Source organism: Spironucleus salmonicida, chromosome 5 (assembly GCF_000497125.1).
Source record: "Spironucleus salmonicida strain ATCC 50377 chromosome 5, whole genome shotgun sequence".
Lineage (NCBI taxonomy): Eukaryota > Fornicata > Diplomonadida > Hexamitidae > Spironucleus > Spironucleus salmonicida.
In genome coordinates, this window is record NC_090600.1 from 1,388,565 (window position 1) to 1,408,104 (window position 19,540).

A 19,540-nucleotide genomic window follows, 5' to 3' on the forward strand; every position below is an offset into this window, starting at 1 on the left:
CCAGTAAGGTATTTTAGATATATTCTGGTTTTGCATGGTCTAAATTGGAATAACTTGTCATTTTTAATATTTAAATTATAATAAAATATTAAATATATAAATTGAAGCTAATAAGGTATAAATACATTATTATATGTTGATATACACTTAGCTTAAATTTATCCATTTCAACATTTATGGAGGACGCAACAGATAGAATCGATCCATTACCGCCACCGTCTGCTTGTTTAGATGGTATATAAAGACATTTGTAGTAATATGAATAATCAATATCGCGGTTATAATTTGAGAATAACGAACTCAGAGAACGTCTTACTGCCGCAATTTAATAATTAGATTTATATAGAATGTCACCTGGATAACCTGCATAATAATAAGCTCCTTTTACATATTCAAGCAATACAATTTAATAGTCAAAAGTATCCTCGCCAGCTCCATAAACAGTGGTATAACCTCCAGCTCCACTTTAATAAATACCAAAGGCACGAAAGCTTGTATTGCATTCTCGTTAAATAGCACATATTACGTTGCATAAAGGTTTACTGTTAACTGCCTCTAAAGACGGTACTGCTCGTATTTGGCGTGAGGATGGAGCGTCATTACACACATTTAGAGCAGATGGGCCTCTTACCACAGCTTCTTATTTTGATGGGTTATTGATACTAGCATCTAAATAGAAAAAGATTTTCATTCATTAGACGTCTTAAGCAGGAAGTCTTATTCCTTTTGCTGATGTTTTAGATTTAAATTAGTCACTTATCCGCAATGCTGCAGATGCTTCATTTTTAACAGTACCTCAACCGGCTACAACTTTGGCATATTTAAATAATAGAGTCTTTATTTTTGGATCTGGATTTTTCACTTGTGCAGAGATAACTAATACAGCATAGCTTATTAAAACTTAACATTTTACAGAATAATTAGATTAAAAATAACCATTAATTTTTACTTCAGCTATTTCATTCTAATCTTGCATATTTGTTTCACTAAAAGAAAAATTTATTAAGAATGGTTAATTTTTGAATTTAATTCCGGATTCTTTAGTAGGGACCACACGCACTGGTGCTAGAATTATGTAAATTAATAATGATTTTTCAATTACAGCACATACTTTGTAAATAAATTGCAAAGTAGAACTAACACCTATTGATATTCTAGGGTTCATGAATTTTATTATCTGCGTTTTTAGTAACTCCTTTGCTTCTTTAAATGTTTAAAATGGCAAGTTTGTTGAGTTTGGAGAAACTTTATAAGAAATTGCTTGTTCATGTTTTATTGATTAAGGAAAAATGTTTATTGGATGTGAAAAAGGTCTTGTTTTAGTATATGGTATAGATGTATCTGCTGAAAATATCGTTATGAGAAAAGAAAAGGTAGTTGCTTTTGAAGATTTGGGTTGCAGTATTAGTAGTATTTATGTTAGTGGCGGCATGATGGTAGCTGGTGGAGTTAGCGGTGAAGTTGTTGTTAAAGGATGGTAATAGTGAGCAGTGAGAGGATACGGTGTTAAAATACAGTAGATTAAATATCACTTAACTTTTTTAGCCTTCTTATTTTTATTTTCATCTTAATTCTCCTTTTTAGCTTTAATATGAAAAGAGATATAGTAACACACAATTACCACTAGGCCAGACACACCTCCATAAATTTCACCCCAAAATGGTATATTGAAGAAATTTCCAGTTTATCCTTAAAATATTTAGTATATAAAACTGGTAGCTACAATACCAGCCATGTTTAATACTCCAATACCGCCGATTATAATGTAATGCTAATGTGCTAAAGCTAAACAAAGTGCAATTTCTGCAAAAATCTAACAAAATCCACCAATACCACTAAATAGAATTGCCTGACTTACACTAGCAGTATCAGCCGTTAGAGGTACAAATGTTTAAATTATCGGCACATATAAAAAGAGAACAACCGTAATGCAAGTTAAAACTAAGCCGAGAATTATTGATTTCATTATGATTTCATTAAGTCTCTTATGTTATTTGCCAGATATACAAATGAGTGTATATCGTGTAAAGAACTGAGAAAGACTGATAGATACAATTCGAAAAACTTGACCAAAGTAAGAAAACACTAGCAAAAGCTAGCCTTACTAAAAAGAATCCGGTTACGATTAAACCTATGTCGCAGCAAGTAAAACTGCTACACCAAAGCACATTTTTAGCAAAGTTAATGTTGAGGATAAAGAAAGAATGTTAAATAGATCTTTGAAATATCCTTTAAATCCCTTAAAAGAAACTATTTCTTTCCAATTTGTCAATATAACCTGATTATTTTTAGCACCAAAAATGGATAAGCCAAAATTCCACAAGCATGTCCAGACAATGAGAGTTAACCCAGTAAGAATATAAGAAAGTCCAGTTGGCCAGGTAGAAGTTGCAGTCGAAAAAAGATAGCCTAAACTTTCAATTGTTATAAATATAATTGAATAAAATATTGAAAGAGAAGCAGCTACGGTTTTTCTACCCTCCGCAGCGTACCTAAGCATTTAACCTTCAAAGAATGTCTAAATAGGCATTGAAAGGGCAATTGTGATATAATACTAAAACCATAATTATGAAGGAATGTTGTATAAATTAACTAGAAAATGATCTATTGGATAAAATACAATGAAACCTACAATAGTCCAGAAGAGAGAAATTTTAAAGGATAAATGATTCAAATAGGTTGCTCTCTCTTCTTTTTTGTTAAAAAGTGCCTCGCTTGCCTACTACGAGAATAACATCCAAGTACCAGCAGAGAATGCCTATGTTATCGAAGTGCCACCATAAATAATAGCAAACATTACTGGGTCTTTATTGAATATCAGATTATATTAAAAATGCATAGAAACAAACTGATGAAGTACATAAGCAAATTATGCTACAAAAGTTGGAATTATCTCTAAATTTAACATGCTAAAAGCAGATTAAGTCATTATTTTATTTACTGACTCATTATGTATTTAATTTTACTCTTCGTTTTAAAGATCATCAACTGGACCCATTTTTAAATTGAACCTTTTAACATATTAATCAAATATATGATTATAGATAAAATTTTGTATATATTTTAATGAATTAAATAAGAATTAAAAGAATAATATATTACAATATAAGTTTTTGTTTGTTATAATTCTACTATACCAAAATTTATACACTAAAAATATAATAGTATTAGATATATTATAAATTTAATTTTTTATAAAAATGTTTGATATAATATTATTATTATTGTTATTATATCATTCCAAATGCCTCTACGATGGACATCGGACGAAACCCAGCATTTGATTTCCACAACTCTTTTACATGAATAGTTAAGAGGCAGAAAATAAATTCTTTATCCAGCTATTTCTCGACCTTTTCCAAACCGATCAACAGAGGAAGTTCGTTCAAAAATAGAATATTTGAAGCGGAAAAATAGACTAGAGTCTCCAGTTAGGCCTAGTGCTTTTACTAGCGAAGAATCTCGTCTTTTAATCATTGCAGTATAAAAACATGGCCCAGACTTTGAGCTGATTTAAGAAGCATATTTTCGCAAGTTTTCAGCAAAGAAACTTCACGCACGTTATCTTTGGTAAATTTAGAATAGCTGGAATGACCAATTTTTCAGAAAAATATTTCCCCTTATAAACTATAGTGAAGATTCTTGGGGGTGTAAGAATAGGATTGTTGATTAAAGTCCATGGGATGGGTTTTTGGCGCTACGAGATGAGGAAGAAGAGTTAGTAGGTGAAACACAAGAGTGATATAAATATTTTCATTCAATAAGCTTGGTCTTAGGGGCATACTTTTTTACAATACTTGCTAATTTCCAAAACATCTAACTTGGAAGTGCTGTAAAATCTATCTCAAATGCCCCTTATGCTTGTATCAGATCAATAGCCTGTACACCACATTCGCGGAGGAACCTGCTTATCACAAGTGCCTTTGCATGGTGAGAACGCATTTACATAAACTGTTCCTTCAATGCTTCCAAATCAGAGGAAGTGGGAGGCTATTATTTCTCTTACTTTTCTGTAATTACCGGAAATGCCTCTAAGGCTTAGGTAAACAGAACATCAAAGGGGATAGACAGGGTAAATTCGAGCTGTTATGATGCAATTTCACTAGATAGGGACATTATAAGCTCTTGTAGGTCATTAGCTGCAGCTTGTGTCGTCTGTGAACGTGCGCCCGTTTAGATTTTGAAGTTTTCGAGTATTTTTGACAGACAGGCTACAATTTCTCCAAATTAAAGAAATGGAAGGTCTGCATAAATTGGAATACGACGAAGAACATCATAAAGTGAAATTGGATTGATAAGAGGCGAAACTGTCATGGTAGAAGAACGAAAATTTTATAAAGATTTTGTTTTCATCGCCGTTTAAATACGTTATGTTAGTATAAATCTTATATTAGGAGTTAATGTGAGAGATAGAAGGTCATTTAGCTGTTATATTTAAACATGATTCATTTGATAAAAGATTAAGATTATTATAGCTATATAATAAAATATTACTACCTAAATTAATAGGTAGTAAAAATTATATAATATAAAAAGTATATTTGTCCCTATCCTCTAAATGTCATCTTAGTTTTAAACCCTTCGTGATCTTGAATCTAAGCTCTAGTTTTTGGATTCACAGATATCTTTCTTATAATAAGATTATTAGCATTTAAGAACCTCTCACTCCTAGCTTTTGACATAATACTCTTAGTTACATTAAACACCACTTCTAATTGGTTCTGTAGTAGAACCAGTAGATGCATAAAGATGTATAGTTTAGCCTTCAAATTTATAGTCAAATGTTTTAGTTCGTGTTTCATCCCACGTTAATCCTGCTCATATCAAGCCTATGGCAAATGTTGCACTTAACAGAACGTCTTATGCTGTTCATAAAGTACTACCAGTATAAAATGAGTAAAATTAAAATTTGGTTAACGTAGAAGAACGCCCTAATATTACATTCGCCGATATCGGTGGATATGATTCTGCGAAATAAGATCTTAGAGAAGCAGTAGAAATGCCTATTAAGTAACCTCATATTTTTAAACAACTAAATATAGTGCCACCTAATGCGGTGCTTCTCTTTGGGCCACCTGGTAATGGTAAATCATTATTAGTTAAAGCCATTGCAAATGCTTGTGACTGTACATTTATTAACATTTCATCTTCATAATGTGTTCAAAAATATTTGGGCGAAGGTGCTCGAATGATTCGTGATATCTTCAAATTGGCTAGAGATATGGCCCCATCTGTTGTCTTCTTTGATGAAGTAGATGCAATAGCGACAAAAAGATACGATAACGCTACTGACGGAGATAAAGAAGTTTAGCGCATTTTACTTGAGCTTTTAACCTAATTAGATGGTTTTAATAACCCTGAACACTTTAAATAAGAGTAAGTCAATGAATATGATGATTAAGAGACTATTGCAAGAAAACTCAATAGAGGTGTTGTTAAAGTAATTTTTGCAACTAATAAACCTGATACGTTAGATCCTGCTTTATTAAGAACAGGTAGATGTGACCGGAAAGTCGAAATTACATTCCCAAATAAGAGAGAAAAAAGATTAATTTTCTAAGTCTGCAGTAAGAAGATGAACTTAGAGAAAGACGTAGATTTTGAAGTATTTGTCTCAAAAAATGCTAAAATATCAGGAGCTGATATAGCCCATGTTTGCAGAGAAGCGGGTATGCAAGCTGTAAGAAATAATAGATTCATTGTTAGTCATGATGATTTTGAAAAAGCTTGGGATGTAACTATCGCAAAAAGAAAAAATGACATTGATGAGTGAAAAACCATATTTTTAATTATATAAGAATTAATATAAAAAATTTATAAAAATGAATTTGGAATTAACGCTATAATTTCCATCTCAGTTCACCTCAAATTTTGTATAAGTTTGTCTGGATAACGACGATATTGAGTATAGAGGCCCAATGTAATAATACAAAGATAATATGGTGTTTAAGTTTCAATATGTGGACGAGCCAACACGCATAGTTCTCAAGTTGGATGAAAAATTTATTATTTCAGATTTTAACATCCATATTCCATTTTTTAATATCTCTGTACCCGAACTTGTTAAGTTTTCACTATCAGTTAGTATAGTAAAGCAAGTTGTAACATTTAATATTTTAAATATCACAACCAATATATTCTTGCCAAGGTCACAGGTGAATTTAAAGAATCTACTCTAAGTTGAAATAATATCAGATGAATTTTATTGTGTTGTCAAAAGGTAGACATAAATTAGGCTCCCATTCGCCTAATTTCGCTTTAATCTGCTTATTTCAGCTTTAATTCTATAAATTCCTACTGAATTCGTTCTATGTGGTGCTAGTGTATCTAATTGGGGACTAGCATAAAGTTTTTTCTCATATGAGGTCAATAAATATTATATTTGCCTTCTAGACTGTCTTTTATTAGCATCTAGTGAAAATACAGTAATAGAGCCAGTGTTTAGTTAAATTGTACGTTTGGGGCTTTTGAATTTCGTTTTTGGTGGTAAGACAACAGGAGAACTCGATGATATAGCTTTATAATTATATCAGATGTTTGGTGAAGAAATTAAGAATTTATCAATAACTCTTAATTTTGGTGTAAGTAAGTAGGTATCAATTGAATATTTTTTATAAAAACATACTAATTTCTTAGCTATTTAGTGTATTGGCTACAATATCTAGAATAATGTAAAGTGTATCAAGTAACACGATTTGGAGCTCGGAGGAAACGACATTAATTTTGAAGGAAATGAATCTCTTTTAGGTTGTTATAATTAAGATAATTGGTTATTTATTCATAAAGATTAAACTAGCTCTATCGCTGGCAAAATATAGACCCGGTAACTAGAAGTTTGTGTTTAAAATTGTTTAACATTAGAAGATTAGATTTTTTATATTGATCTAGTACCAATATTAAAAAATTATATTAATAACAAATAATCAAAAACCATCCTTCAAATTGAAGGCTTAGAATTTGTGATTTAATTTTAAAATAATGACATTTAAGCAACATAACAAGTGTTATAAAGAATATAACAAGAGATAATAATTCCTCGTGCTACTCCTCGAAAGGTTAGTATTATTCGAGAAAAGGATACTGAAAGTTACAAAACTACAGGAAATTAAAGTGGGGCAAATAATATTCTATTAAAAAACATTGATGTTGGTTAAATTTAACGTGTTAATTCACCAAATATGTCATTTCCTAATTCAGTCTAGTTGAAACCACCAGTTACGACAAGAGGAAAATAACATCCAAAAACTGTTTTGAAAAAGAAAGTCATTACTAAAAAATAGAGCGATAGCAAGGAGGTACAAGATTTTGTTGTAAGTGAGTCATCATAGAAGACTGATGACTAGAAAATAATATAAAGTTTAGAAGCTAAGACTATTGATTAAATTTAAGGGTAAAAATTAGATTAACATCGTAAAAAAATTGTTGAAAGTCAAGAATTACTTAAATAAGCTCAATCCAATGGTAATTATTTATAGTAAGGTAATGATCTAGAGAATGTTAATTTGAATACAAAAGATATCCAAAAGCAAGTTACTACATAAAAAAAATGCATAGCAAGCTAGATAGAGGTGCTGTAAGTAAAATTGAAAAACTAATCTGATCCTAAATATAATAACACAGAATCGGATATCCTACAAACTACTAAATGTACTCCTGTAAATCATTACCAACAATAGGATAAAGTTTAGCTAACATCTAAGGAAAAACTGAAAGATAATCGGTAATTAAAAGCAGCAGAAAGTAATAATCCATAAGCCTCACAAAAATAATAACCGTAATTTAAATCCTTAAAAGTATAAGAAAGTTCCAATACATAATCAAATCCTAAAACGAATATAAACCCAAGTGTCATAAACAGCGTCAAACCTGTTGATATCACCAATTGTTTACCAGTTTAAGAAAGTGTACCTTCTGTATCTACTACAATTATAACCTCTATAAAACCAACCGTCCCTCTAATTTCTTTATAGTAGTAATAGTCTCAAATTCCAAATAGTGATACATTTCATATTCAACTTCCGTCAAGTAGAGCTACGGTTCAGCCTACTGGAGCTACCAAAACGCCACACCCATAAGATTCCAGTCCAGGTAATACTTTTGATATAGCTCCTAAACTAGCATTTGATAAGCTGTCAATTACAGCTTTTGATGCATCTTTAGCGACAGTCAGATTAACTCCTTACCGGGAAGGTGTCACTACCTAATAATAGCCTATCTTAGGAGTTCCAGTGATTCACCCGCAGAAAATTAACCAGCGGAGCAATATTAATCACCATGAATAATTAGAGCGGGAACTTAGGAAATAGGAGCGAATCAGTTAAAGCGGATATGGTCATGCCAGTTCAATTGTTGTTAAGAAAGTTGACCCATCTGATGCGAAATAGTACTCAATAGGCCAAAAAAAATATACTGGTGGTAATAGAGCAACTGTAAGCGTAAGTTTGCCACTTAGATCACTTAATCCCGTTTTGAAATGTTAACTTAAAGATTCGAACTATTATTCAGAGCTAGCAAAGCCGAAATAAGTTTAGATCATTGAAAAGTATGAGCAAAAAATGATGCAATAATACTTAGATAAATTTGGTAATATATGAGTAGTTATTATAATATTATATTCAATATGTATTTGAAAATGAAAAATCTTCGCAGCAACTATTTAAACAATAAATTTTTGTTAGACTGTATTATTGGATCGGGAGCTATGGGGATTGTTGGGTTATTTACTAATACTATAACCAGGTAAAAAGTTGCAATTAAATAGCTTCCCGCATTCGAAGTAGAAGAGATTTATCTATAGGAGGCATTGAAAGAAGCAAATGTACATAGTTAATTGAGACATCCAAATATAGTATAGATATATGAATATTTTAAAATAGACTAATATTTCTATATAGTAATGGAATATTGTAATGCAGGTAATTTGGTTACTGAAAATACAAGATAGAGATTTAAAGAAATGTACAGATACAAGGAAATTTAATTCAAATTTGTTGATGAGTTAGTCTATTAAATAGTAAAGGCTGTTTATTATTTGCACTATTAACATTTTTTACATAGAGACATTAAACCATAAAATATCTTATTGCATGTTTAAAATGGACATTTATCTGTTAAATTAGCTGATTTTGGATGTAGTAAGAAACAAAAGTAAGAATATCAAAATACTATGGTAGGAACACCAGAATTTCAATCACCTGAATAGATTTTGGGTCAAAAATATACCAATAAAATAGATATTTGGGGATTAGGGTGTGTTATTTATTATCTTTTAGAGGGTGATGCTCCATTTATGAATAAAATTCATTCTTTATAAGTTCATTTTAACAGTAGTAAATCATGTGAATTACCAAAAAGTATTTAGGGAAAATTTCGAACACTTCTCAATAATACACTAATTAAGGACTAGAATTAACGTTTAACTGCTCTTGAAATCTTACAAATATATTATGATAAACGGCTGGAACTTCATCAGCGACCATTGTTTCAAAAAAAAATAAAAATTGGAATTTTAGGTTAAAATTTTATCAATAGTTCGTATTCTTCTAATAATTTCTGTATTGAATTTGTGACAGTAACTCGTACACTAAAAGATGTCCCTCTGTACCTCATATGTGTTGATGACCTGATGCTTGGAAGCTTTTAAGCAGACTATATAAGCTAAACTGGGGGTAATGTATTTTGCCTTTTAGACTCTGCATAAAATTATGACAAATCTTAGTTAACTGAATTTATGTCAAGAAATGATACCTTCATTACAAGTGTTTATCAAAATTTCACAGAACACTTGATTTGCAGACTTATAAATACATCTATTAGATTTAGTAAATTAAGTAAAAGCAAGGTTAAGAGCACGGTGGAATGTTTTGTTGATTGACTTAGATTATGTAATGTAACAGTTAGATTTTAAAATTAGTATTAAAAGTTATTATTATATTATACTAAATCGAAATTTTAAATGGATCCATTTATGTAAATTATTTAAGATCTAAATAACTGCATAGAATCTATTGACTATTCAGTGGCTAGACACGAATCAAAATCTGTATATAATAGGTTATCTGAATCAAAATTTTATACAGGAAGTTAGCGAGAAATTTTTAAAAATAAATAGTTAATAGTTTAAAATAACAATAATTATAGATAAAAATAAAAATTAAATAGGTTTACTCCATTAAGTACATTTTTAAGGACAAATATTTAGAGTAAATAACTGCCTTCTGAAAATGCACCAGACGTATATTCTCGGCTAACAGATATTAAAAAATATACAGGAAGATAAAAGTTTACACATTAATAAGAATAAATCAAAGGAATGGTTATAAATTAATGTTAAAAATCATTATAAGATACGTCGTTATCTTCTTAAAAATATGGTAATGTATATTCTGCTAAATTTTATGAAAGTAACAGCTCTTTTGCTAAATTTAATAAATAATTTTTAGATAACATTGAATCATAGTGATGTTTATTGTATATTAGTTAATTTTTATTATATATATTCAGTTGTTTAACAAGAGTTTATAACTGATAGTTTTTTGAGTAGAATATTCAACTAATGCATATATTTTAATAGAATAATATCTTCAGATTCAAGTAATTAATTAATTATATTTTATTATAAAGTATCGTTTGACATATTATTTAACATTTTTTCCAATCCATTTTTTTAATCTAAAATAATAAATATTGCATCATAAAAATACTCAAAAAAATAATTTAAATACTTATAGCGGACTTTACGATCGAAAAGTTCTATTTTAGATAAAAAAATATCCAGAAAAGCCTGGTGGTAAATAGTTGAGAATGCAAAAATCGCAATATGGCAAAAATAGAATGAACTCGGTTTTGAAAGTATGGAATCCGTTCCCGTTGGCATGAAAAAATCTTAATATAATGTTAAACTTGTTAATGTAAGCACGTTATTAAATAATTGTTGATTATTAAGTATTAAAACGTAATATCCCCAAAAACAATAAGTGACAGTAACTTTATGCTAAATGTTGATTTCAGCCAGTAAATCCAATATATCATATCTTTCTGCCTATACTACATATTATATAACTGACTATGCATATAAAGGATGTTTAATAAATTTTTAACAGTAATAAGAAAGATCTATATTAACCAGATGTTAATAAACAGCTATTCTACCGAAAGCCTAAAGTATAATATTTTAATATTATGGCTCTAAATTTGGCTAGTTAATGTAATTCTGCAGTTGTTGCTAAAAGCAAGTTGAGTCATATCCTTTTTCTAGCAGCTTTAGTTGATTTTATATAAATGGTATAAGTTTTTCCTTTTAAGGTAGGTCTGATGATAACTGGTTCCGTTCTTTAAAGATATGATTAAAATTTTGAAACCTTAAATGGATAATCGAGAAATTATTCATTATATTAAATAAAGGTTACAATAATTAAATATAATTATATTATAATGTATTTCTCACTGTTTATAAATAATTATTTCTCCATCAAATTAGAATTATTCTAATATACTCTCGATTAATTATGTTAAATGAGTGCTTATTTGGTCTTCAGTTACTGTATATTTATAGTTTTATTAGAATAGGTAATTGTTCAATATTTATAACTAATAAAATGATGGATTCTCCTAATATCGTTGTATTAAAAATGACTCAGATAGCATTTACATAAATTCTTCTATATTGGTCTCCATATTATCTTAAAATATTTATTAAAATCTTAAGTCAAGTATTGATTCTAATGTGAATATTGAACTATCACTATCTTGAAATATAATAGAATTTTGAAAGATAAATAGTGAATCAGAATTAGATATGTTTCGCCCATATATTAACTAATATTGTTACTTTTATAAACTCAATTCTGTTTTATAGTTTATATCCAAATCTAAGTTAAATAGTATTTTTTGGTCAACAATACCAAGTGTTTTGCTTATTTATATTTTATCTTCTTATTTTAAATTATCAGATAGGATAAATATATTTTTACCTTGAATATCCAAAGTTTATAATAATGTAGTTAGCTATTAGATATTTTAAAATTTGTATGATTTTTCTGATTTATTAACTGGTATAAAATATTCGAACATATTAAATCCCATTAATTATCTATTACACCCTTAATAAATTAGAAGGAAAATAGATGGATTTTGTTATATATCGCATTAAAATTCAATGACTGTTCTTGCAGAGGGTATAATGTCATTTATTAATATATCATAACCAAATATCATGTACTTGATATTTTTGTAATTAGTCATATGAATTGTTATTCTAAACTAATTATCATGTATTGGCTAAATTTATACGTCAAAGGCAAATTTGTACATTTCTTGACAAAGCCTAACCAAATTCTGTTGCCTTTCATTCAGATCATCAATTTTATTTTATTATATAGCTCTTACTATATCCGAATGTAATTATATATCATCATTTTTTAATAATATGTTATCAGTTTCTTCTTCTATTTGACATAATTCCTGACATGCCAAGTTGCCCCAATAACCATTTTTGTTAATAATGCAAATCTCAAAAATTAGGTTCAAAATTCGATTCCATTCTTCTATAAATACTTATTTTTCTTATTCAAAAGTTTCAAATCGAATATTAGTTTTAGCTAGTTTGAAAAGCACACCAATTTTTGAATGATAAGTAGTACTAATAAGACTGATGATATCCGCGAATTCCTACATCTAATTATCACTTAAAATACTATATTTTGGCATAGAAATCGTTGCAATCTAAATTAGACCACTCATATTATGTTAGTATTACTTCATTAAGTTTGATAATTAAATAATTAATTTAGGTGATTGATATAGTCGTATGACACATTTTCCTAGTCTTGTAAGTCCATTTTAGCCTACAAACTCATATTTTTATAACAACTATTCAATATTGATTATTAATTCGTTTAATTATTAATCATTAAGTTTATTTTAGTAACAGAACAATGAATTCTTAATACCTTCAATTAAATTAAATCCTTAATTTCTAAATATAATTGCCGACCGCAAAATATCGTCTAAAAATTATGATTCAGCCACTTCAATAACAATCTCACGCGTTTCCCCCACAATTATTGCCTCACCATCGCGGTCTCTTCCAGCTCTGCCACTCATTTGTAGTAAATCGCTTTATGTGAAATGCAAGCTATCATAAATAATAACATTATCGGCGTGTAAGTTAACACCATAGGCTAGTGTAGTAGTAGCGAATAGGAGTTTAATAGCATTGTTACGGAAGAGATTTTCAACTATTTTTCTATCAGAAGAATTGAGACTAGCAGAATGGAATCCTACTTAATGGGCTAAAGTTCGCTTCAAAATATTGTTTTAAGGTGGTTATATTAGTGTTATTTTTGGAAATTTCTAAGCGTATTCAATAGCTAAATCAATAACTTTTTAACGATTTCTAACAAAAATTATTGTTGAAAAATTTTGATTAGAATTTTAAATTAATTTTTCAGATAAATTTAAACTTTTGCAAAACTCAGTTTTAACATGAAATTTTCTATGTTTTTCATCAAATTAAAGAAGCTTAAAGCCTATCCAGGCAGCTATTTCTTTTGCATTTTTAAGTGTTGCAGAGAGACATAGAAACTAGTTATTTTTATTAGCTAGGAGACGTTCAATCACATAGCCTCGCCCTTCGAGACCTATAAAATGAAATTCATCGATGATGATTAAGGCTTTTTCAATATTGGTTTTCTATGTTAAAATATCGAATTTTTCATATGTCAGGACTTGAATAAGCGCATTAGAATTAATCTTTTTGTCTCCACAATTGTAGCCTACAGTACCAAAAATAGAAGTTAAAAATTCATGTACTTCACTAGCTAGAGCACGAGATGGAACAGTGAAAAATGATCGTTTCTACTGTTTATAAAAAGTATCAATCAAGAAAGCGCCAACAAGTGTTTTACCTGCTGAAGTTGGTGCTGTTATTATAGCTGATGAGTGTAATGCTTCCGTAATTGCAACTATTTGAAGACTATTTAGCAGAAAATTTCTAAATGTGGGAAATGGGGGACTTGCTGACTAATTATATACATCTGGAATGATGTTAACCTTACGCTCGTGTATAACAAACTTTTTAACACATTTTGCTTGTAGTATAGCATCTGAAAGAGATTCTATGAATAGCTCTTCCATTTGGATATATTAATATATCTATATATATTTATCATATAAATTATTAATCATTACATTGTAATTTTGCTGAGGGAATCAACTTTTTAATTTAATTGGTTGATAATTTAGATTGTGTTATACTCAAAGGTACTAATACTTGTTGCTAATAATTTCGTATCTCTAGAAAAACTTACTTTCATATCATTAACTTACTTTTTCAAATCTGTAGTAGAAATAGTAGGACAATTATGCTCTATCAAGCTACTTTCAGTATTTAATAGATCAATATACTTATTAAGATTATCAATGGTGTTCAAATATGTATTAGTTGTCATTTTAGAAGAGAATATAAATTAAAGTATATTTATATAAAGTAAATAAAATATAACAAATTTGAAAATTCATTCAATAACTTTAATTATCACATTAACCTTTTACTCCAAGATATCAACTTAATCCAATATATTCTTCTCAAACTAGAATATTTCACGACATAGTTATTATTTTGCATTTGTTATTTATTATTATAACTCTTCTATGAGGTAATTGAATTAAGTAACATCACATTTAGGATTCTCATTAAATACTTAGTTACTTTTACCTTTAAGTAATGAGATATAATCGTTAAGGTTTTAAAGAGTTGCAATTAATATTTATGCTGCCATTATTTAGAAACGGAATGACTTTATTATTATATTATATCATAAATTTAAATAAAAATAAGTATGCTGTAAAGTATAAATCATGCTATCATTTGTAATTTTTAATATTCGCCATTGTCTAAATGTTTGGTAAATGCCCAATAAATGTAGTATTACCATATCGTCGCCGAAAGCCTGGTTGATTTATTCTATCCAATTCGTATTTATGTTTTTTAGTCAGTTTATCAAGGTCAATAATAAGCTTAGTTGGAATCAGCGTTAACTCTTTTTAATTTAATTTTATTTCTTACTCATCAGCATTTTTTTAATAAAACTATGAAATGTAATCATTAGTAACACCAAAATCAGTAAATTTCACACTGAGTTATTTTTCTGAACAGTTTTATATTCTTGTGGACTAATAATACTATCTAAGAAAGTTTTGTAGATAAATCTAACTATCAGCTTATTATTATAAAGAAAAACTATCAAATGGTGTTTAATTTGGCACCAAAGGGTGTTACTTGTTACTAATGCTACTTTTTAACTATATCTCTGTAATAGGTAGATCTTATAAGTATTTATTTTAAATTGCATTATCGAATTAAATTTATAACTAGGAAGCTGGATCCGGCACATTAGATTTGTATTATCTTAATCTAAATTTAGGTGGAGGTCTTGGTTTGAGAGACTTGCTTAATATTGCACTATTAATGGCATCTTCTGATGGCTCTTGTAAAAACATCCGCATTTATTTCTGGAGTATTAGGATCAGATTACTATATAATATATATTATATGACTAATTTTTTATCACAACTGTTATAAAATATAGTTTAACACGCATAAACATACATGTGAAGTCATATAGTGATAATTACTAAGAAAATTCTTCAAATCATTAAAATTCATCTATTTTTTCATTGTTATATCTCTCCAAGTAATTTAACAAAATTTCTTTCGCATTTTTATATTCATTTAATTTGGCTTATACTTATTATTTATTTTCTAATTAAGCTATTTCCTATTCTATTTCACTTACTTATATAGAAGCTATTTCATTTAATTTTTATTGGATATTTTATTCGTCCATATTTAAATTATATATTATTAAAATATTTTGTTATATCTAATAAAATGGACTTGGATCTTAGGTAATCGGTTTTAGATTAAATGATATCTTAGACCTAAAAACGCCAAATTAAATATTAAATATTAAATAATTAATAATTGAGCTTACCAAAATCACTTACTGTTACCTAGCTATACAATTCACTTATTTCATAACGACTAACAATATAGGATGTAAACTTAATACATTTGGCTGCTACAGAGTTAAAATAGAAAAAGTAGTCAGAATATTGGAATACATATCACTCTCAAGTTATACAGCGACCAAACTCTGTATTTTAATATAAACCTAATTATAAATTACAACCACATGTTATTACAATGCCTAAGTAGAGAGTATAAGTCTATGTAAATTAGTATCAATTAGACGGGTGCAACCATCATACTTATTTTAAACCATAAAATATTTCACCTTAAGTATAGTTAAAAAAGCATAATTCTGCTAATTTATAATGAACTACATTATTTTTATTTATAAGAGAAAATCACTTCTCAACCAATTTGCTTACTATTTTACTGAATGTATCATAGTTCATTTAACCATTTGTTGCCAATTTATCCATAGCAAATTTGATGTCATCTTTTTGTACTGAGCCATCAAGTTTCTTTATTATGAAAAATAATTCCTCAACATCAATATTTCCTGAAAAATCACTATCAGCTGCTAAAAATAAAATTTATGGGATGTTTTTAGGATCTGCATTCTCAAAAATATAAAGAAAATGAACAAATTCTTATCTATTCATTGATGGCTTGTCACTAACATTTACTATCGATACTAACTAATTTAAAGTAGAATCGCCCATATTTATATTTAGCTAATTTAGAGCGCACCTTAGTTCAACTAAGTCAACCTCGCCAGATTTATCTGTATCTATTTCGTCAAAGATAGAATGATAAATAGGCAGATTCTAAATCATTTATGAAATTAAACTTTATATATTTTATATTATTATTAATATATTAATGGAATATTTTAATTAGTATTATATAACATTAATTAATTTGTATAGTACAGTAACAATTGTATACTATTTATTATTTCTCCATATACTCTAAGTGTATCTATTATTTAGTTTTCACTACCAAAAATGCTGCCCACGGCACCGACGCTAACTGATGAAATACTAGCAAAGCCTCTTACACTTGCATCTATAGATTATCTACTGAAGCGCAAAAACCAACAGTTTGAAGATGCAATTTTGTACGACAAATCTGAGCAGATTACGCTTCAAACAGTAGGCCGAAACGTTAATTTGCGCGCAATCATCGAGTTCTCAAATGCATGTGCTCTTGACTGTGACTATTGCGGTATTCGTAAATCATCCGACGTTGAGCGATTTCTACTGGATCGGGAAACTATCCTTGGCCTGGCCTAGAAGGCGATAGATATGGGATATCCAGGGTTGTTACTATAAGCTGGGGAGATAGTCACGTAAGGAAGAGTAGATTTTGTGGCTGATCTCGCCCGCGAAATCAAGAAAATGGCTACCAAGCAGTACAGTAAGGAACAGGGATTCCGGATTATCGGATCTATTGGTGAATTATCGTTCGGACAATATAAATAGTTGAAGGATGCAGGAATTGATCGATACCTTCTTAGGATTGAATCGAGCAATCCAGAACTTTATGCGAAAATACACCCAAAAGAGTAGCGTTTTTACGCCCGGGATGCATGTTTAGACAAGCTTAAAGCACTTGATTTTATGGTTGGAACTGGAGTTCTCATTGGGCTCCCAGAGCAGACGACATATGACTTAGCTCGGGATATAATGTATTTTAAGCGGAAGGGGGCAGATATGATTGGTATGGGGCCTTATTTGCCTGCAAAAGGCACACCCTTGGCCGAAAAATATGACAGAAAACAAATTGAAACTAACTTACATACCGAAAACCTATTTGATACTATTAAGAGGATGATAGCAGTAAATAGGATTTACAATCCCAAGGCTAATATATCCGCTACAACTGCGATGGAAACTATTTAGGCTAACGGAAGAGTTGAGGCAATCAAAGCTGGTGCAAATGTGGTGATGCCAGTTCTTACACCTTAAGAAAATAAGGTGAAATACTCACTTTACGAAGGTAAAAATGATGTTAAAAGCTCGCTAGATATCTTAAAGAATTAGATTGAGTCTGCTGGAAGAACAATGGACCTTACGATTGCAGGGGACCCATTAAGCTGGGTGGAACACTTAAATGCTAAACATAGGTCTAAATGATTTGTTAAAATTAATCTTAATCTAGTTATTTAGTTGAAAGGGAGCAATTACTATTATAATTTATATTATAGCTATTACAATAAATATTACTGTAATTAATATGATAGTTTGTATAAATTTGTATAAAAGATAAAATTTTACTATAATAATAACTCAAAATTAATCTTTTGAATAATATTTTTTGATATGATTTTAGTGTTAAAATTTATCAAACTAGAGTAAAAACGAATATAAAGAATATATATTATCACTGATCTGCCTTAGAAAATTCTTTGTAATTGTGCTAAATTCTATACACTGCAATTTCTAACATGTCTTTATCTGATAGCTAGACATTATCAGCTTACATTATTTATATCTCTTTGAATACTAATGCAATAAATACTGATCCAAATTCTGATAAATATACATATGACTCTTCATCCTAAACTTCAATTGGGTCCGCTGTTTTATTAAAATCTAGTATCTTTTTAATTTATTTTACATCTACATAAGAATGACCAGTATCTACTTTCACTGGTTATTTTCTATACTAAATAGAATTTGACTACCTAGGGTTATAAGTTTGACCAGCTGTGTCATCTGACATTAATGCTAAAACAATATAAATTATATATTACATAAATATCACTAAAAATATCCTAATTTTTTCATACTTTTAAATTAATCAGGAATTTCTTGCATCATTGCAGTAGCTAATATAAGCTCCGGATTTTCAGATTTAATACACTACTTCTCTAATTTTGTGAAATTAACAAACTAAAAATTATCAAATTTACGGCCCTTCATATCATCGAAATACTTCATTTTTTCAAATGGACCGTCTCCGAACCCTAACGCACAAAAAGATATCGGATAGTTAGAAGCTTCAATAATAGCAATTTTGTCTCTTTACATATCTGAAACATCACCATCTGTCATGATTATTATAAATAAATGCTGCTTATTATTATATGCTTAGCTGATTTCAATAGATTATTAGATTGCGGGTGCAAAAGTAGTCGGCCCAGACATGCAAATCGTTTATGCTACATATTGATATGCTTCTTTTAGTGGGTGAATTCCAGCAAAATGTGGGTCTTATTAAATAGGAAACATAAGTGGGAGAACTCTCCGATCTTTTGTATCTAAGCATCCAAACTTGAAAGCAGGTAGAATACCATCATCATCCAGCTCATAAATTAACGGTTTCATTACATCCATAGCATGCATATATGGATTGTTAAAAGATATATCATGAAGCGACCTTCCTTAATAAGTTTTTTCACCTGTCCAAGTGTTGGATTTTGAAAAATCAAAAAAGAATACGCTTTATAAACTTTCAATACCAGCTTATTTAAGACCTCTTTACAACTGGTCATAGGTTTAATATCTATCTGGAATAGGGCTTCCTAGTGTGGTGAAAGATGACTTACTTGACCCCATTATGAAT

At 29.2% G+C, this 19,540-nt stretch overlaps 15 protein-coding genes across 15 annotated transcripts; 7 read left to right on the forward strand and 8 right to left on the reverse strand. All coding sequences in view use genetic code 6, as the record gives it.

Annotated features, from left to right (window-relative positions):
* Positions 1-176: 176 nt before the first annotated feature.
* Positions 177-1,487, forward strand: SS50377_25397 (uncharacterized protein; the record flags this gene model as incomplete). Its single annotated transcript, XM_067909229.1, has 1 exon — positions 177-1,487. One exon carries the CDS (start codon positions 177-179, stop codon positions 1,485-1,487), a length of 1,311 nt encoding a protein of 436 aa, XP_067764050.1.
* Positions 1,488-1,528: 41 nt separating this feature from the next.
* Positions 1,529-2,998, reverse strand: SS50377_25398 (Transmembrane domain-containing protein; the record flags this gene model as incomplete). The annotated part of the gene is made up of 1 exon (XM_067909230.1): positions 1,529-2,998. The coding sequence occupies one exon, from the start codon at positions 2,996-2,998 to the stop codon at positions 1,529-1,531; it is 1,470 nt and encodes a 489-aa protein (XP_067764051.1).
* A 246-nt stretch (positions 2,999-3,244) lies between these two features.
* Positions 3,245-3,742, forward strand: SS50377_25399 (Myb-like DNA-binding domain-containing protein; the record flags this gene model as incomplete). Its single annotated transcript, XM_067909231.1, has 1 exon — positions 3,245-3,742. The coding sequence occupies one exon, from the start codon at positions 3,245-3,247 to the stop codon at positions 3,740-3,742; it is 498 nt and encodes a 165-aa protein (XP_067764052.1).
* An 11-nt stretch (positions 3,743-3,753) lies between these two features.
* On the reverse strand, positions 3,754-4,449 carry SS50377_25400 (uncharacterized protein; the record flags this gene model as incomplete). The annotated part of the gene is made up of 1 exon (XM_067909232.1): positions 3,754-4,449. One exon carries the CDS (start codon positions 4,447-4,449, stop codon positions 3,754-3,756), a length of 696 nt encoding a protein of 231 aa, XP_067764053.1.
* Positions 4,450-4,558: 109 nt separating this feature from the next.
* On the forward strand, positions 4,559-5,773 carry SS50377_25401 (26S protease regulatory subunit 6B; the record flags this gene model as incomplete). Its single annotated transcript, XM_067909233.1, has 1 exon — positions 4,559-5,773. One exon carries the CDS (start codon positions 4,559-4,561, stop codon positions 5,771-5,773), a length of 1,215 nt encoding a protein of 404 aa, XP_067764054.1.
* Positions 5,774-5,822: 49 nt separating this feature from the next.
* SS50377_25402 (uncharacterized protein) lies at positions 5,823-8,594 on the forward strand (the record flags this gene model as incomplete). The annotated part of the gene is made up of 1 exon (XM_067909234.1): positions 5,823-8,594. One exon carries the CDS (start codon positions 5,823-5,825, stop codon positions 8,592-8,594), a length of 2,772 nt encoding a protein of 923 aa, XP_067764055.1.
* A 38-nt stretch (positions 8,595-8,632) lies between these two features.
* Positions 8,633-9,874, forward strand: SS50377_25403 (Kinase; the record flags this gene model as incomplete). Its single annotated transcript, XM_067909235.1, has 1 exon — positions 8,633-9,874. The coding sequence occupies one exon, from the start codon at positions 8,633-8,635 to the stop codon at positions 9,872-9,874; it is 1,242 nt and encodes a 413-aa protein (XP_067764056.1).
* Positions 9,875-9,955: 81 nt separating this feature from the next.
* On the forward strand, positions 9,956-10,462 carry SS50377_25404 (uncharacterized protein; the record flags this gene model as incomplete). Its single annotated transcript, XM_067909236.1, has 1 exon — positions 9,956-10,462. The coding sequence occupies one exon, from the start codon at positions 9,956-9,958 to the stop codon at positions 10,460-10,462; it is 507 nt and encodes a 168-aa protein (XP_067764057.1).
* A 980-nt stretch (positions 10,463-11,442) lies between these two features.
* Positions 11,443-14,136, reverse strand: SS50377_25405 (DEAD/DEAH box helicase domain-containing protein; the record flags this gene model as incomplete). Its single annotated transcript, XM_067909237.1, has 1 exon — positions 11,443-14,136. The coding sequence occupies one exon, from the start codon at positions 14,134-14,136 to the stop codon at positions 11,443-11,445; it is 2,694 nt and encodes an 897-aa protein (XP_067764058.1).
* Positions 14,137-14,183: 47 nt separating this feature from the next.
* SS50377_25406 (uncharacterized protein) lies at positions 14,184-14,450 on the reverse strand (the record flags this gene model as incomplete). Its single annotated transcript, XM_067909238.1, has 1 exon — positions 14,184-14,450. One exon carries the CDS (start codon positions 14,448-14,450, stop codon positions 14,184-14,186), a length of 267 nt encoding a protein of 88 aa, XP_067764059.1.
* Positions 14,451-14,865: 415 nt separating this feature from the next.
* Positions 14,866-15,507, reverse strand: SS50377_25407 (uncharacterized protein; the record flags this gene model as incomplete). Its single annotated transcript, XM_067909239.1, has 1 exon — positions 14,866-15,507. The coding sequence occupies one exon, from the start codon at positions 15,505-15,507 to the stop codon at positions 14,866-14,868; it is 642 nt and encodes a 213-aa protein (XP_067764060.1).
* Positions 15,508-16,371: 864 nt separating this feature from the next.
* SS50377_25408 (EF hand domain-containing protein) lies at positions 16,372-16,806 on the reverse strand (the record flags this gene model as incomplete). The annotated part of the gene is made up of 1 exon (XM_067909240.1): positions 16,372-16,806. The coding sequence occupies one exon, from the start codon at positions 16,804-16,806 to the stop codon at positions 16,372-16,374; it is 435 nt and encodes a 144-aa protein (XP_067764061.1).
* A 171-nt stretch (positions 16,807-16,977) lies between these two features.
* SS50377_25409 (FeFe-hydrogenase assembly protein HydE) lies at positions 16,978-18,108 on the forward strand (the record flags this gene model as incomplete). Its single annotated transcript, XM_067909241.1, has 1 exon — positions 16,978-18,108. One exon carries the CDS (start codon positions 16,978-16,980, stop codon positions 18,106-18,108), a length of 1,131 nt encoding a protein of 376 aa, XP_067764062.1.
* Positions 18,109-18,355: 247 nt separating this feature from the next.
* On the reverse strand, positions 18,356-18,730 carry SS50377_25410 (uncharacterized protein; the record flags this gene model as incomplete). Its single annotated transcript, XM_067909242.1, has 1 exon — positions 18,356-18,730. One exon carries the CDS (start codon positions 18,728-18,730, stop codon positions 18,356-18,358), a length of 375 nt encoding a protein of 124 aa, XP_067764063.1.
* A 5-nt stretch (positions 18,731-18,735) lies between these two features.
* Positions 18,736-19,533, reverse strand: SS50377_25411 (Copine I; the record flags this gene model as incomplete). Its single annotated transcript, XM_067909243.1, has 1 exon — positions 18,736-19,533. One exon carries the CDS (start codon positions 19,531-19,533, stop codon positions 18,736-18,738), a length of 798 nt encoding a protein of 265 aa, XP_067764064.1.
* Between the last annotated feature and the right edge of the window lie 7 nt (positions 19,534-19,540).